Source organism: Ovis aries, chromosome 20, assembly GCF_016772045.2.
Source record: "Ovis aries strain OAR_USU_Benz2616 breed Rambouillet chromosome 20, ARS-UI_Ramb_v3.0, whole genome shotgun sequence".
Classification (NCBI taxonomy): domain Eukaryota; kingdom Metazoa; phylum Chordata; class Mammalia; order Artiodactyla; family Bovidae; genus Ovis; species Ovis aries.
Genome location: NC_056073.1, coordinates 28506243 through 28522251, shown reverse-complemented (window position 1 = coordinate 28522251; position 16009 = coordinate 28506243). Strand labels below are relative to the sequence as shown.

General features: G+C 38.1%; 1 protein-coding gene and 1 pseudogene across 1 annotated transcript; both read left to right on the top strand.

Moving 5' to 3' along the window:
• The first annotated feature begins 3839 nt into the window (after nt 1-3839).
• On the top strand, nt 3840-4850 carry LOC101116688 (olfactory receptor 2B2-like). The gene has a single exon (XM_012101038.5). It carries the CDS (start codon nt 3840-3842, stop codon nt 4782-4784), a length of 945 nt encoding a protein of 314 aa, XP_011956428.3. The 3' UTR covers nt 4785-4850.
• A 4508-nt stretch (nt 4851-9358) lies between these two features.
• On the top strand, nt 9359-14468 carry LOC101116436 (putative olfactory receptor 2B8; annotated as a pseudogene).
• The last annotated feature ends 1541 nt before the right edge of the window (nt 14469-16009 follow it).

The following is a 16009-nucleotide window of genomic DNA, read 5'->3' as shown; positions in this document are numbered from 1 at the left end:
GCTTTAGTTTGGGGGTATGAAATGAAAAAGTGTATCTTGGTTCTGTTGTGATGAAATAGCAATGAAATGGATTGAGGTCATAAAGAAAAAAATAATAAATTCAAGGGTGCTAACATAATTTAACATATAGGAAATCCAAAGGGAAGAGGTTCACAGTTGTTGGTTTCAATTGAATTAAAGTTAATTCAGTTCAGTTCAATTCAGTTCAGTTGCTCAGTCATGTCCGACTCTTTGAGACCCCATGAATCGCAGCACACCAGGCCTTCCTGTCCATCACCAACTCCCCGAGACTACCCAAACCCATGTCCATCCAGTCATTGATGCCATCCAACCATGTCATCCTCTGTCATCCCCTCCTCCTCCTGCCTTCAATTTTTCCCAGCATCAGGGTCTTTTCAAATGAGTCAGCTCTTCACATGAGGTGGCCAAAGTATTGGAGTTTCAGCTTCAACATCAGTCTTTCCAATGAACAACTAGGACCGATCTCCTTTAGGATGGACTAGTTGGATCTCCTTGCAGTCCAAGGGACTCTCAAGAGTTTTCTCCAACACCACAGTTCATAAGCATCAATTCTTCAGCACTCAGCTTTCTTTATAGTCCAACTCTCACATCCATACATGACCACTGGAAAACAATAGCCTTGACTAGACAGACCTTTGTTGGCAAAGTAATGTATCTGCTTTTGAATATACTATCTAGGTTGGTCATAACTTTTCTTCCAAGGAGTAAGTGTCTTAATTTCATGGCTGCAGGCACCATCTGCAGTGATTCTGGAGCCCCCAAAAATAAAGCCTGACACTGTTTCCACTGTTTCCCCATCTATTTCCCATGAAGTGATGGGACCAGACGCCATGATCTTCGTTTTGTGAATGTTGAGTTTTAAGCCAATTTTTTCACTCTCCTCTTTCACTTTCATCAAGAGGAAATTAAAATGTAGTAAATGCTTATTATGTTTAACATACACTCTTACCTCTATCACATGCTTACTCTTTAAGAGTAGACAATCCATCTGGTCAGGAAAATAGGACAGGTACAGAAACAAAAACAAATTGCATATATATATATAATTTTTATAAAATATGGAGTGTACCAAAAGATAATTACAAATAAAGTGCTCTAGAGAATTAGAAAAGGAGTGTGTAGTCATCCAGTTGTGTGCAACTCTTGGTGATCCCATGGAGTATAGCCCACCAGTCTCCTCTGTCCATGGGATTTTTCGGGCAAGAAATACTGTAGTGGATTGCCATTTCCTTCTCCAGGAGATCTTCCCAAGTCAGGGACAGAAAAAAAGGAGAGTGGGGAATAATTTGGAACACTTTAGTACTTGAAATGGCCCTTACAGGATGGAAAGCAACAACGGTGTCTCATATCAGCATAAACGCCAGTGAGAGAATGAAAAGTTTGGATAAAATGGAATGGTTTGAGCCATGATTATAGGAGGCATTGAATCTAAGTCTGCATTTTAATAAAATATGTTACAATGTGGAGATGCTGAATTTTGAGCTGAGATGTTTGTGCATGATCAGATTTGAACTAAGGAAAGACTGTCCTACAAACATGTTAAGGTGCTTTGAAGATGAGAGAGCCATTGTAAATGAGCAGACCACTTTGAAAGCTATAAGCAATGGAACACTGAATTATTTTCACTGTGTCTGTTTTAACTTTTCTGTGTAGATATAAATTTAATGGATAGATGCAAGAGACAATGTTAAAGAATACTTGGTCCAGTCTGACAACTTGGATGACACATCGGCAATTGTAATTCAAACATGACAATTAGGATCCCCCCAAAATTGTGATTTTATAACCAGAGCAAAGAAATCAGAAGTGTGAGACAGATGGGTAAGAAGCTCTGTTTTAGAGTTAACAATTCTGAGCTTTGGTCTATGAAGCAAGCCCTTCTTCCTATGATTTCTCACTGTCACTCACCCCCCACACACACTGTCTAATTCCACAGCTCAATGACACCAATGTGAGAAAAAAAAAAAAACAAAAAAAAAACAAAAAAAAACAAAAAACACCTGACCAACTAAATCCAATAATTCTACCATGTTAAGGACACAAGAAGATTATAATGTAAGGCCAATTAAGAGAATCAGAAAAATAAGTAATCAGAGGTTCCAGGGCTATTTTCCTAGTAGTCACATCATATTTATTATCTGTCAGTATTTATTAATTATCTGTTACAAATACCTTTCTACACTGTTTATAGATGCACAAAAATAAGGAAAGTCCAATGTTTTAGGGAATTCATAATTTTGGAAAGAAATCAGTTCTTGAATTATTAGCATATGAAAATAACTGAGTTTGCATTAAATCACTTAGTCCTATGAGACGCATATACTGCTACTGCTAAGTCACTCCAGTCGTGTCCGACTCTGTGCGACCCCATAGACGGCAGCTCACCAGGTTTCCCTGTCCCTGGGATTCTCCAGGCAAGAACACTGGAGTGGATTGCCATTTCCTTCTCCAATGCATGAACGTGAATAGTGAAAGTGAATTCGCTCAGTCATGTCCGACTCCTAGAGACCCCATGGACTGCAGCCCACCTGGCTCCTCCACCCATGGGACTTTCCAGGCAAGAGTACTGGAGTGGGGTGCCATTGCCTTCTCTAAGTAGATGCATATAATTATGCTCATTTTAGAGAAAAGAAGATTGAAGTACAAAAGGATTAAATGACATTTCTAAAATCACTCATCTAGTAAAAGGAATCACTGGGATTTGAAGGAAGAAGGAAAATGTCTTTTATAAAGTAACTTAAAATGCAAGATTTGCCATAACCAGTGAATCAAACCTAAAGAGATTTTAGAGAATAAAAAATTAATCATCAGAGTTTCCTTCAGAAATCTATAATAAAGGAATCGTGTGATTTTGATGGGGGAAGAGTGAGATAGTGGCAACTCAAATGGTAGAGATATTATAATTAATAAGTAAGAAAACAAAAAAAGAAGGAAGGGAGAGGGGGAAATGTTTAATGTGCTCATAATTATCTTGAGGAGTTAGAAATTTGTATATAAAAATAAGAGAAGTTTACTTAAGGAGCCAAGTATTTGAAACTCTCTTTGGTGTTTTCACTCAGGTTAGAAATTGATCAAATTTATTTAGGTATCTGTTGAGTAGCATTTCAGCGCAAACAGGTTTCCAGTGCTTGATTGTTTTGTGTATATGTTATTTGGTTGAATTTTTTGTTTCTTCCTCCTACTTTCAAATTTTCTTAATAGGATCAACACTAATGCTTGGAAGAGGTAAAAGGAGTCCTGATATGCCATATTTTCACTGTGCCAAATCTATGACATGCTTTAGTTCCCGTGATGTTTCTGACTAGGATCAGTTTGAGAAAGATGAAGATACCAAAATGCCTTGGCTCCCCCTGGACTGCTGATCCACCTGCCTTCTTCATGCTGTCCTTTGCTCAACCTATATTTGGGAAACTCTGCCTTCTTACAATCTGTTTTCATCTATACTCTGATGTTTTTGTTAAATATTTATGACAAGCAAGGTTGATGGTAGTTCTATTGAAACTTTTTAGAAGAGAAGACAACAAAATCCAAAGGAATGATAACTAACTAGAAGACATTCATCACATAAGGAAAATTTCCCAATTACTTTGCTGGTTCTTTTTATTCTTTTATTAATAATCTTTCAACATTATACTGATAATGTTGGCTTGATATTTCATCATAATTGGAATATAGATGCAGATTAAAGCAGAAATGAGAGTTTCGTCTTAGCATCTCTGGTTTTTAGTTTCCAGTGGCTTCCTTTTATCATTGATTCCCATCCTTACAGAAGTGGGTGTTTAGAGGTCTCAGCTGGAATTTCTCCTATCAGTGACAATATGTGGGTCAGTAATCAGAGCTCACTAGATGATTTTATCTTACTGGGATTTTCTGATCGATCCTGGCTGGAAACACCACTCTTTGTAATCTTTCTGGCGGCTTACATCTCTGCCCTGTTTGGAAATATCTCTGTTATCCTAGTTTCTCGCCTGGATCCCCAGCTGGACAGTTCCATGTACTTTTTCGTCTCTAATCTATCCCTTCTGGATCTCTGCTTTACTACCAGTACTGTCCCACAGATGCTAGTCAACCTTTGGGGACCAGAAAAGACCATCAGCTATGGTGGTTGTGTTGCCCAGCTCTATATTTCCTTGGCCTTGGGTTCTACGGAATGCATACTTCTAGCCATCATGGCTTTTGACCGTTATGCTGCTATTTGCAAGCCCCTTCGCTACCCAATCATCATGAACCAGAGACGCTGTATCCACATGGCCACTGGGACCTGGATTAGTGGCTTTGCTAACTCCCTTGTTCAGTCCACTCTCACCGTGTTGACCCCAAGATGTGGACAGAGGGTGATGGACCATTTCTTCTGTGAAGTTCCTGCTCTTCTGAAACTAGCTTGTGCAGATACCCATGTGAATGAGGCTGAGCTCAATGTGCTAGGGGCTTTGCTACTTCTGGTGCCCCTCTCCCTCATCCTGGGCATTTATGTGTTCATTGCCCGGGCAGTAATCAGAATCCACTCTGCTGAAAGTCGCTGGAAGGCCTTTAATACCTGTGCTTCACATTTGCTGGTGGTCTCTCTCTTCTACTTTACAGCCATCACTATGTATGTCCAGCCTCCCTCTAGCTATTCACGGGACAGAGGGAAGATCATGGCGCTCTTCTATGGAATCGTCACACCCACACTCAATCCATTTATCTATACACTGAGGAACAAGGATGTCAAAGCTGCCCTTAGAAGGGCACTAACTAAGGAATTTTGGGTCAGGACAAGATGATCTTTGAAGAGAAGACCTGAGAAGTAAGGATGACTGTTTCTGCCTTTCAAAGATTTCAGAGATGGAAGTGACGAGAGGACAGTGTCATAAAGTTCACAGGTGAAACAGGACAAAGAAAGAAACCATTAACTCTTAATGATCTCCCCACAGCCTTTATCTACTTTTGAGACTGTTTTTGCAATATTGGATCTTACCAAGTCATATCAATTTTTCCCTAACCCTTATGACTAGTTAACTTAGTTTCAGTGGAAAAACCTGGTGTAATAGCTAGAGAAAAGATATTTAGAAAGCTTTAAATGGTATATTTGGCATAAACTGTTCCTAAGTGAATCCCAAGTAAACTGGAAATGATCCCATGTTTTTAAAAAGGCCACTACTATCCTGAGTTAACTTTAACCAACATGTATTGACAGCATTTATTCATCTTCTAACAGTCAATGTCCAATTATGTCATCCACCAAAGGCCCCAGAGGCAAGTGAAATCAAGAAACATTTAGGTCAAAACCATATAAGACAGATAGATGCAAAGGGAAATACATAAAAATTTTAGACTCAGTGATTTTATTTTATTTTTAATTTTTTTAGTTTTTATTTTTAAATTTTAAAATCTTTAATTCTTACATGCATTCCCAAACATGAACCCCCCTCCCACCTCCCTCCCCATAACATCTCTCTGGGTTATCCCCATGCACCAGCCCCAAGCATGCTGCATCCTGCGTCAGACATAGACTGGCGATTCAATTCACATGATAGTATACATGTTAGAATGTCATTCTCCCAAATCATCCCACCCTCTCCCTCTCCCTCTGAGTCCAAAAGTCCGTTATACACATCTGTGTCTCTTTCCCTGTCTTGCATACAGGGTCGTCATTGCCATCTTCCTAAATTCCATATATATGTGTTAGTATACTGTATTGGTGTTTTTCTTTCTGGCTTACTTCACTCTGTATAATCGGCTCCAGTTTCATCCATCTCATCAGAACTGATTCAAATGAATTCTTTTTAACGGCTGTAGACTCAGTGATTTTAAATGTTACATTTGCCATAAACCTTAGCCAGTCTTACACTCGTATGATAAACAACGAGGTCAGGGGAAATATAAATAGAACTTTCTGTGGAGGAAGAGAGAGAAAAGCAGAAAGATGCTTTGAACAGTGAACAATGATGGAAAAACCTGAGGCTGAAAATATTCTAACTCAAGAAAACTTACTAGTAATTTATGAGTTTAAAGAGACAACTTCCTTTACCACTTGACTGGGTAAGTTGGGCCTAGTTCAATGTAGGAGTTATGAGAAAATCACATTGAGTTTAAAGCCTTGGTTGACTTCTTAGCTTTACTTGAAATAAAGGTCTTATAGCCAACTACCTTGCAAATATGTATTAGTTAAACATGCCTAAAGGAAAGAGAGTGAGTTCAGTAAAAACTCAACATCATTGCCTGGAATGCAAATCAAATCTTTTTCTTTTTCTTCATTAATGAGTATATTTAGCCCCATAGATAAAGTGATAAACATATGTGTGCCTTTTGGGGAAAACCATTCATTATCTTTGACTATAGTTTTTTGCCACCAAATAGGGACATTAACACTTGCCTTAATTCAAAGGTGCTTGAAATTGCCTTTCTTAGCAAACTTTAAATTTAATATGTAATACTTAGTTCTGTGGCCTATAAAACAAATTTAATTCTAAATTCATAGAACTGTACATAATTCTTTTCCCATAGGAGTCATTACAGAGTATTATTCTGAGGATCAGTAGAATTTCTGCCAATCTCTCTTTTCTAGTACACATACCCAAACTTTCTTTATAAACTCATCCTTTCCAAAATCATTTAACCATTTTTACTTATTTCAGTCCTCTAGTTATTTCAAAGTAATGAATCACAGTCCCTTTATAAGGTAATCTCTAAGGTCTTACTAAACATGAATTTCTCAAAATCCATCAGTGTTTCATCAGATTCCTTAATTTTGGAGAATAAATACAATAATATTCTTAGCAATTGTTCTTTTCAGGAAACATTAAAATCAGAATCCCTTCCTGCCTTTCTTTCTTCTTCTTGTCCTTGTTTCCTTCCTGCCATCCAAACGGAGTAGTGAATAATATCCTCTGAGAGGTGAATATTACAACTGGCCACAGACTAATTTTTGAATTAGTTGAATTCTGATTTTGGTGACTTCATTTCTGTTTCATAGTCTTACACCCCATTACGATTCCTTCTCAGTTTGGGAAGGTTTCTCACTGTCCACATGACCATCCATGCATAGAATATTCCATATTCCATAGAAGGACCTCTTCTTTCCATAAGAATGACTCATATTCATATCAAACAGATCAAAATATGAATGGTGAATGATGTATATATGGAAACAGGATAAATTTTATCAGGGCACTATGCTAATCCAAAGGATTTAAGCTTTTATTTCTTTTCCTTACTGCTTGTCAAATAATTGTGCATATTTATATTATGGATTTGACTAATCATAAAAAACAAATACTCCAGTATTCTTTCCAGGAGAATTCCATGGACAGAGGAGACTGGCAGGCTAGAGTCCATAGGGGTCACGAACAGTTGGACACAACTGAGCAACTAAAATACACGGACACACATATAAGAAGAATGCTTAATCACTGAATATAATTTGGAAAAGTGGAACATAATTATATAATGAAAATCATTAGTAATCGCAAACCCAATTATTTTTTGTAGTTTTCTCATTCTTTTGTAATTTACACGTATTTTAGCAATATTCAAAAAACATGTCGTATTTTATATTATGCATATAATATACATAATATCTTGGTTTCATATACCAAGATATTATGATAATGATGAATAGGCATTGCATGTATGTAATTAATTTTATTAACTATAACAGTCTAATCAATAAATTATATTCAACATTTTGCTATTCTGAAACATTAAAGTTATTTTTTCTAATTTTTAAATCATGTAAATATACCAGCAGTGCCTATCCTAGAATGTAAATATGTATGTGCATTGATTTTATATCTCAAGTGTTTTCTTAAGGAAAAATTGACAAATGATATTATTAATATCATTTAAAATAACATTCCTATATACTTTTAAATTATTGGTGATGTTAAAAATTTTTCAGTATGAAATTTTATTTGCATTTATATGCTAATCTTTTGGAATTGCAGCTTTATTTAGTATTAATAATTATTTGCTATATGAACTTAATTTTAATAGGATTTTTAATAATTAGATCTCAGGATAGTAATTATGTATAAATTATGTCAAAATATTTTATTCTTCCTAGTCTTTTTACTTATTTAATTTTATTATTTCACTATGCTAGCTGATAAACCAGCTCACTGTTCTTTCCAGGACACAATCCTGTTTTGCTTAATGTACTTTGCCATCTCTAAGTTCAGACAAGAGTATCCTTGAATTCAGGCATACAGATAATTAAAGATAACAGATTTCATATCTTTACTAGCTAATATCCAATGTGACAAATAAAATGTTATTAAGTAATTGTTTATTCACACATTACAGGTTTATTCATGAATCCTGTGGTTACATACAATAGTGTTTAAAATACAGGGTTTTTGTGGAGGCAGAGATAAAGAGTCTGATGCTTATGCTACCATTTACTACCTATGTAATTATAGGCCATTTACTATCTATGTAATCCAGGACTCACACCAGAGAGTCTGTATATTTTTCACAGCTTTTTCCACTTTGATACAGCCAATTATGAGAATTTTTAATCCTTAGAATTGTGGCTAAATGGAAGGAATAGTAAAAACATCCATGGAAAAGACAAACTTTTTAAATATAAATATATATATCAACATATATATATATCTCAAAACTTTTAGATATAAATATATACTATTCGGTAGAAATGTGTTCAACATAAGTAAAATAAGGGAAAATTTTAGTCCTACTTATGTTAACTTCTACTAACTATTTCTTAGCTAAATGTGATAATAAATTAATTTTATAAAGGATTGTCTTTGGTCCTTGGAATTTTATCTGTATTAACTTAATTATAATAAACAGAAAGGAGGTGTACAGTAATTAAAAAGAAGGATTTATATTCTTTAACTGACAGTGCCTATCAAAGATGGTAAATTTCACCTGCTATAATATAAACACATTAAGATCAGCAAGAAAGTGAACTGAATCAAAAAAAAAAATTAGTTAAAAAATACATCGAGTGAATTAGAGATTTAATGAAGCTCCAATGAAGTCTCAGTGTCTCTCTATCTTAACAGATCCAACACTTTCTTTTTGCAACGAATATTGTGTAATACATCTTTACAATATTTATTTTTGTAATACCTCTACTTAGTTAGCTATGTGCTTACCAAATGAAAGTCATGGCTTAAAATATGGTTGTTAAAATATAGATATATTATTGTTAACTCTCATTCTTCTTGCCTAGGTAATAAAAGGAAATACATTAATGATTTTATTTGTTCCAGCATCCTCTACCCAGTTCCTCTATTACATGTAGGTTCATGAACCAACATTAAGTTCTAAGCAAAGGCTAATCAAGCTCCAAAATCTGCCTGTGGTGTTTCCAGCAAGTAGAGTCACAGCAATGAGAAGATTCAATAACACTCTTCATCACTCTAAGGGCTTTGTTCTGGTGGGCTTCTCTGAATGGCCCAAACTAGAAATGGTTCTTTTTGTGGCCATCTCCATTTCTACATAATGACTCTCCTTGGGAATTCAGCCATCATTATCTTGTGGTGCCTTGATCCTAGACTCCACACCCCAATGTATTTCTTTCTGGCCAATCTCTCTTTTTTGGACCTCTGCTATACTACCTCCACTGTCCCCCAGATGCTGGTCAACATACAGAGCCGCTGGAGAAATATCAGCTACAGAAGCTGAATAGCAAACTATTCATCTTCCTTGGCTTAGGATCCACTGAATGTGTCCTTCTCTCAGTAATGGCCTTTGATCGTTATGTAGCTATCTGCCAGCCTCTGTATTACACAGTTATCATGCATTCTCGGCTATGCCAACAGTTGGCAGCGGTGGCTTGGGTAACAGGTTTCAGCAACTCTCTGGTGCAAACAGTGTTGACTTTCCTATTACTGGCTGTGGTCAATATCAGGTGGAGAATTTCTTCTGTGAAGTACCTGCCATGCTTCAATTATCATGTGTTGATACATGGATCAATGAAGTGGAGATGTATGCTGCTATGGTGGTCATAAAAGTTATCCCAGTGGGATTAATCCTGTTCTCTTACATCAACTTTGTTCAGTTTAGTTCAGTTCAGTCACTCAGTCGTGTTCGACTCTTTGCGACCCTATGAATCGCAGCACGCCAGGCCTCCCTGTCCATCACCATCTCCTGGAGTTCACTCAGACTCACGTCCATCGAGTCCGTGATGCCATCCAGCCATCTCATCCTCGGTCGTCCCCTTCTCCTGCTGCCCTCAATCCATTCCAGCATCAGAGTCTTTTCCAATGAGTCATCTCTTCGCATGAGTGGCCAAAGTACTGGAGTTTCAGCCTTAGCATCATTCCTTCCAAAGAAATCCCAGGGTTGATCTCCTTCAGAATGAACTGGTTGGATGTCCTTGCAGTCCAAGGGACCCTCAACAGTCTTCTCCAACACCACAATTCAAAAGCATCAATTCTTTAGCGCTCAGCCTTCTTCACAGTCCAATTCTCACATCCATAGATGACCACTGGGAAAACCATAGCCTTGACTAGACGGACCTTAGTCAGCAAAGCAATGTCTCTGCTTTTGAATATACTCTCTAGGTTGGTCATAACTTTTCTTCCAAGAAGTAAGTCTCTTTTAATTTCATGCCTGCAGTCACCATCTGCAGTGATTTTGGAGCCCAGAAAAATAAAGTCTGACACTGTTTCCACTGTTTCCCATTTATTTCCCATGAAGTGATAGGACCAGATGCCATGATCTTTGTTTTCTGAATGTTGAGCTTTAAGCCAATTTTTTCGCTCTTCTCTTTCACTTTCATCAAGAAGCTTTTTGGCTCCTCTTCACTTTCTGCCATAAGGGTGGTGTCATCTGCATATCTGAGGTTATTGATATTTCTCCCGGCAATCTTGATTCCAGCTTGTGTTTCTTCCAGTCTAGCATTTCTCATGATGTACTCTGCATATAAATTAAATAAGCAGGGTGACAATATACAGCCTTGACATACTCCTTTTCCTATTTGGAACCAGTTTGTTTTTCCATGTCCAGTTCTAACTGTTGCTTCCTGACCTGCATACAGATTTCTCAAGAGGCAGATTAGATGGTCTGGTATTCCCATCTCTTTCAGAATTTTCCACAGTTTATTGTGATCCACACAGTCAAAGGCTTTGACATAGTCAAAATTGTTAGGTCAGTGGTAATAGTCCAGTCTTCTGAAGGTCGAAAGAAGGCCTTCAACACATGTGGGTCACATCTGCTTGTGGTTGTTATGTTCTATGGCTCAGCCATTAGTGGTTATGCATACATGGCACCCAAGAGCAATTCTGCCAAGTTGAAGGGCAAGCTTCTTGCTCTCTTCTATGGGCTCATAACTCCAATGCTCAACCCCCTCATCTACACCTTGAGGAATAAGGACGTAAAGGAAGCAGTAAAGAAGCTGCTGGGGAGAGAACTAGAGCAAGGGTGGAACATGGCTTAGGAGAATGTAGTCCTCTTATAATTCAAACCCCACACTCCCAGACTGTCTTTACCAACTTTCATTACTCCTTTCACTCCCAAGTAACATTGGCTGATTGTTGCTATTATCACCCAAGTATTTCATAGAAAGTCAAATGTTGATTATTCTATCTTGAAATAATGAAGCAGCTTGAAAAATGGATAATGAATATTTATAGGTTTAATTAAATATTTCATTTTTACTCTGTCTTTTCTAATGAAGTTTAAAAATTAACATCAAAATATGATTTCTCATACGTAGAATACTAAAACCAGTGATTAAGGAAGCAATCTTGAGACTTCTTTAAAAAGCAGAAAGATGACTCCTGGAAAAAACTAAATTATGCTACAAAATTAGCAGAATGCACCTATAGACCATCAAGAGGGCAATTCATTTCTTCTTTTCATATACTGTCTTAAAAATGCTGTCAGTGTAGCTGTTGTATATGTAATACAATTTAAATCAAAGGAGAATGGAAGCTCCTCAGAGAGCCAAGTACATTCTGTGGTTCTCTACACTGTTCTGAAGAAAAGGGATGTACCTGTAGAAAGCTGTGTGCTTCTGATGGTTAGTTTACTTATCCTTTCCTGCTAGCAACCTCTTACAGAATATTTTTATAACTCTGTATGCCATTCTACAGAAGTTTTTCCTCATGGCACTCATCTCACATGCTAGCAAAGTAATGCTCAAAATTCTCCAAGCCATGCTTCAACAGTACGTGAACCGTGAGCTTCCAGATATTCAAGCTGGATTTAGAAAAGGCAGAGGAACCAGAGATCAAATTGCCAATATCTTCTGGACCATTGAAAAAGCAAGAGAGTTCCAGAAAAACACATACTTCTGCTTTATTGACTATCAAAGCCTTTGACTGTGTGGATTGCAAAAATCTGTAGAAAATTCTTCAAGAGATGGGAATACCAGACCACCTGACCTGCCTCTTGAGAAATCTGTATGCAGGTCAAAAAGCAACAGTTAAAACTAGACATGGAACAACAGACTGGTTCCAAATTGGGAAAAGAGTATGTCAAGGCTGTATATTGTCTCCTTGCTTATTTAACTTACAAGCAAAGTGTACATCATGAGAAGTGCTGGACTGGATGAAACACAAGCTGGAATCAAGAATGCCAGGAGAAATATCAATAACCTCAGATATGCAGATGACACCACACTTATGGCAGAAAATAGAGAGGAACTAAACAGCATCTTGACAAAAGTGAAAAGGAGAGTGAAAAAGCTGGTTTAAAACTCAACATTTAGAAAATGAAGATCTTGACACTATTTCATGGCAAATAGATGGAAAAACAATGGAAACAGTGGCAGACTTTATTTTGAGGGGCTCCAAAATCACTGCAGATGGTGACTGCAGCCATGAAATTAAAAGATGTTTTCTCCTTGGAAAGAAAGTTATGACCAACCTTGACAACATACTAAAAAGCAGAGACATTACTTTGGCAACAAAGGTCCATCTAGTCAAAGCTTTGGTTTTTCCAGTAGTCATGTATGGATGTTAGAGTTGGACTATAAAGAAAGCTGAGTGCTGAAGAATTGATGCTTTTGAACTGTGGTGTTGGAAAAGCCTCTTGGGAGTCCTTTGGACTGCAAGGAGATCCAACCAGCCCATCAGAAAGGAGATCAGTCCTGAATATTCATTGGAAGGACTAATGCTGAAACTGAAACTCCAATACTTTCGCCACCTGATGCAACTGACTCATTAGAAAAGACCCTGATGCTGGGAATGACTGAAGCCAGGAGGAGAAGAGGACAACAGAGGATGGGATGGCTGGATGGCATTACCGACTCAATGGACATGAGTTGAGAATGCTCTGGGAGTTGGTGATGGACAGAGAAGCCTGGCATGCTGCAGTCCATGGGGTTGCAAAGAGTCGGACACACCTGAGAAATTGAACTGAACTGAACATGTGAGGAACATGTACGTCTCTCAGTAATGGTGTTTTATCTAAAAACATCTTGTTGCCCAAACAGTAAATATTTTATTCTTGGTGCTCAATCATCTTTATCAGCATTGTAATAGCTATTCTCAGCAGGCCAAATGGAAGAACCTTTTTTTCTTCAAGTTGGAATGCAGGAAATCATATAGCTTCCTTACACAGGTTGTATTTCCCTAAACCCATGTTTTACAAATTCTATGTTTTTATGTAATGACTACTGGATGTAAAAGCCTGTGCTGTACTGTGCTTAGTCATTCAGTCCTGTTCAACTCTTTGCAACCGCATATACTGTAGCCCACCAGGCTCCTCTGTTCATGGGGATTCTCCAGGCAAGAATGCTGTGTTGGGTTGCCATGCCCTCCTCCAGGAGATCTTCCCAACCCAAGGATTGAATCCACATTTCCCACATTGTGGGTGAATTCTTTACCATCTGAGCCACCAGGAAAGCCCAAGAATACTGGGGTGGGTAGCCTATCCCTTCTCCAGGGAATCTTCCCAACCCAGGAATTTTTACCAGCTGAGCTACCAGGGAAGCCTGGATGAAAAGCTTACCTCTCAGCAACAGTATCTGGGCTTGAAACAGTCAAGAGCCCCTTGCATGTATTCTGAAAATAGCCCAAATATCTGAAAGAAGTTCCTACATGGATACATGCCACTATATATTAATCACATCTTTTCTTACCTTCTGATGCAAATTATGATGTTCGCATTGGGAACATAGGAGAAAAAAGCAGACTGAGTGGATTTAGCACAAAGTACAAAAAAGCATGCACTCTCAAAGATTATAATGCAATAGGTCATTTTATTAACGGTGAGGTACACTTGTCCTTTCCAGATATGTTTCAGCAGTGGATATATATTTTATTTCTCCTAAAGAGTATGGAAGTGAGTTGCTTGAAGATGTTATAAAATTCCCATCAGAGTATTTTTTAAGAGCAGTGTTTGTAAGGTCGGACCCCAGGGGCCATGATGGGCCGCCCCTCCTCTCTTTCCCGCCGGCGAGAAGGTCCCTAAGGGAAGGATCCTCCCAGATCCCGGGGACCAATGACAGCACATTTCGCCGGCTAAAGCGCCCCACCCCAGCCGAGTAGAAGGACCTGTCAGCCCTCTACGCCTCAGCCTGGCAATCTATCCGAACCCCCATCCATCTAGCCTAACCATCTCTCGCAACGAATGTATAAAAACCACCCCCAACATGGTCCGGGCATGGACTTCCACGACCTGCCTCATTCGGGTCCAGGAACCTCACCCAGAACCTCACTTCGCCATTAAAAAGCCTGTTAGACACTCTTTTGGTGTCCTGGTCTTTTACCTAACAGTTTTAGCTACAGGGGCTTCCCTTGTGGTTCAGCTGCTAAAGAATCAGGGTGCAATGTGGGAGACCCGGTTTCAATTTCTGGGTTGGGAAGAACCCCTGGAGAAGGGAAATGCTACCCACCCTAGCATTCTGGCCTGGAGAATTCCGTGGACTGTATAGTCTTTGGGGTCGCAAAGAATCTGACACAACTGAGTGACTTTCACTTTCACTTAGCTTTACGGCAAGTTTAAGAAAAATGTTCAGATATAGTCCATATATCTTCCCCATCTCGCTCCCACCACCCCCAACCCTCCCCACCCCACCACACAAACAGCCTCCTGGACTACCAACATCCTATCTCAGAATGTTACATTCGATTTAACTAATGAACCTATACTGATACATCATTATCTCTCAAAGTCCATGCTTTACAGTAGGGTTCATTCTTGGTGTTATACATTCTATGAGTTTGAATACATTTCTAATGACATATGTCCACCACTGAAGTATCATACAGGATATTTTCACTGTCCTAAAAATCCTCTGTGCTCTGCCTATTCATCTTTCCTTCCACCCTAATGCCTGGCAAACACTGATCTTTTTGATCTCTATAGTTTTGCCTTTTCAATATATCATACAGTTGGAATCATTATAAACTGTAGCCTTTTCAGACTGGCCTCTTTCACTTAGTGATATGCATTTAAGTTTCTTCTATGGCTTTTCAATGTTTGATAGTTCATTACTTTTTAGCACTAAATAAGATTCCATTGCCTGGAAGTATCACAGTTCATTTATGTATTCACTTACTGAAGGGTATCTTGGTTGTTTCCAAGTTTTGGCATTTACAAGTGGAGCCACTGTAAACATCCATGTTCAGAGTTTTGCGTGAACATAGGTTTTCAACCGCTTTGCATAAATACCAAGGGGTATGATTGCTAGGTCATAGGGTAAGAATATGTTTAGTTTTGTAAGAGACTGTCAAACTGTCTTCCAAAGTGGATGTACCATTTTGCAAACACATCTGCAATGAATGAGAATTTCTGGTGCTCTACATGCTCACTAGCATTCAGTGTTGTCAGTGTTCTGAATCTTGGCAGTGCTTGTAGGTGTAGAGTGGTATCTCATTGTTTTAATTTGCATAATTTGCTTTTCCCTGGTGGCCTGATATGGAGCATCTTTTCATATGCTTTCTTGCCATCTGTGTATCTTCTTTGATGAGGTGTCAAACTCTTTGGCCCATTTTTTAAATTGAAATGTTTAATTATTGTTGAGTTTTAATATTTTCTTGTGTATTTTAGACAGCAGTTCTTTTTTTGCAGATTTTTTTTTTGCAGA

Coding starts and splice junctions, on each gene's coding strand:
- LOC101116688 (XM_012101038.5), top strand. CDS start 3,840: ATGTGGGTCAGTAATCAGAGCTCACTAGATGATTTTATCTTACTGGGA.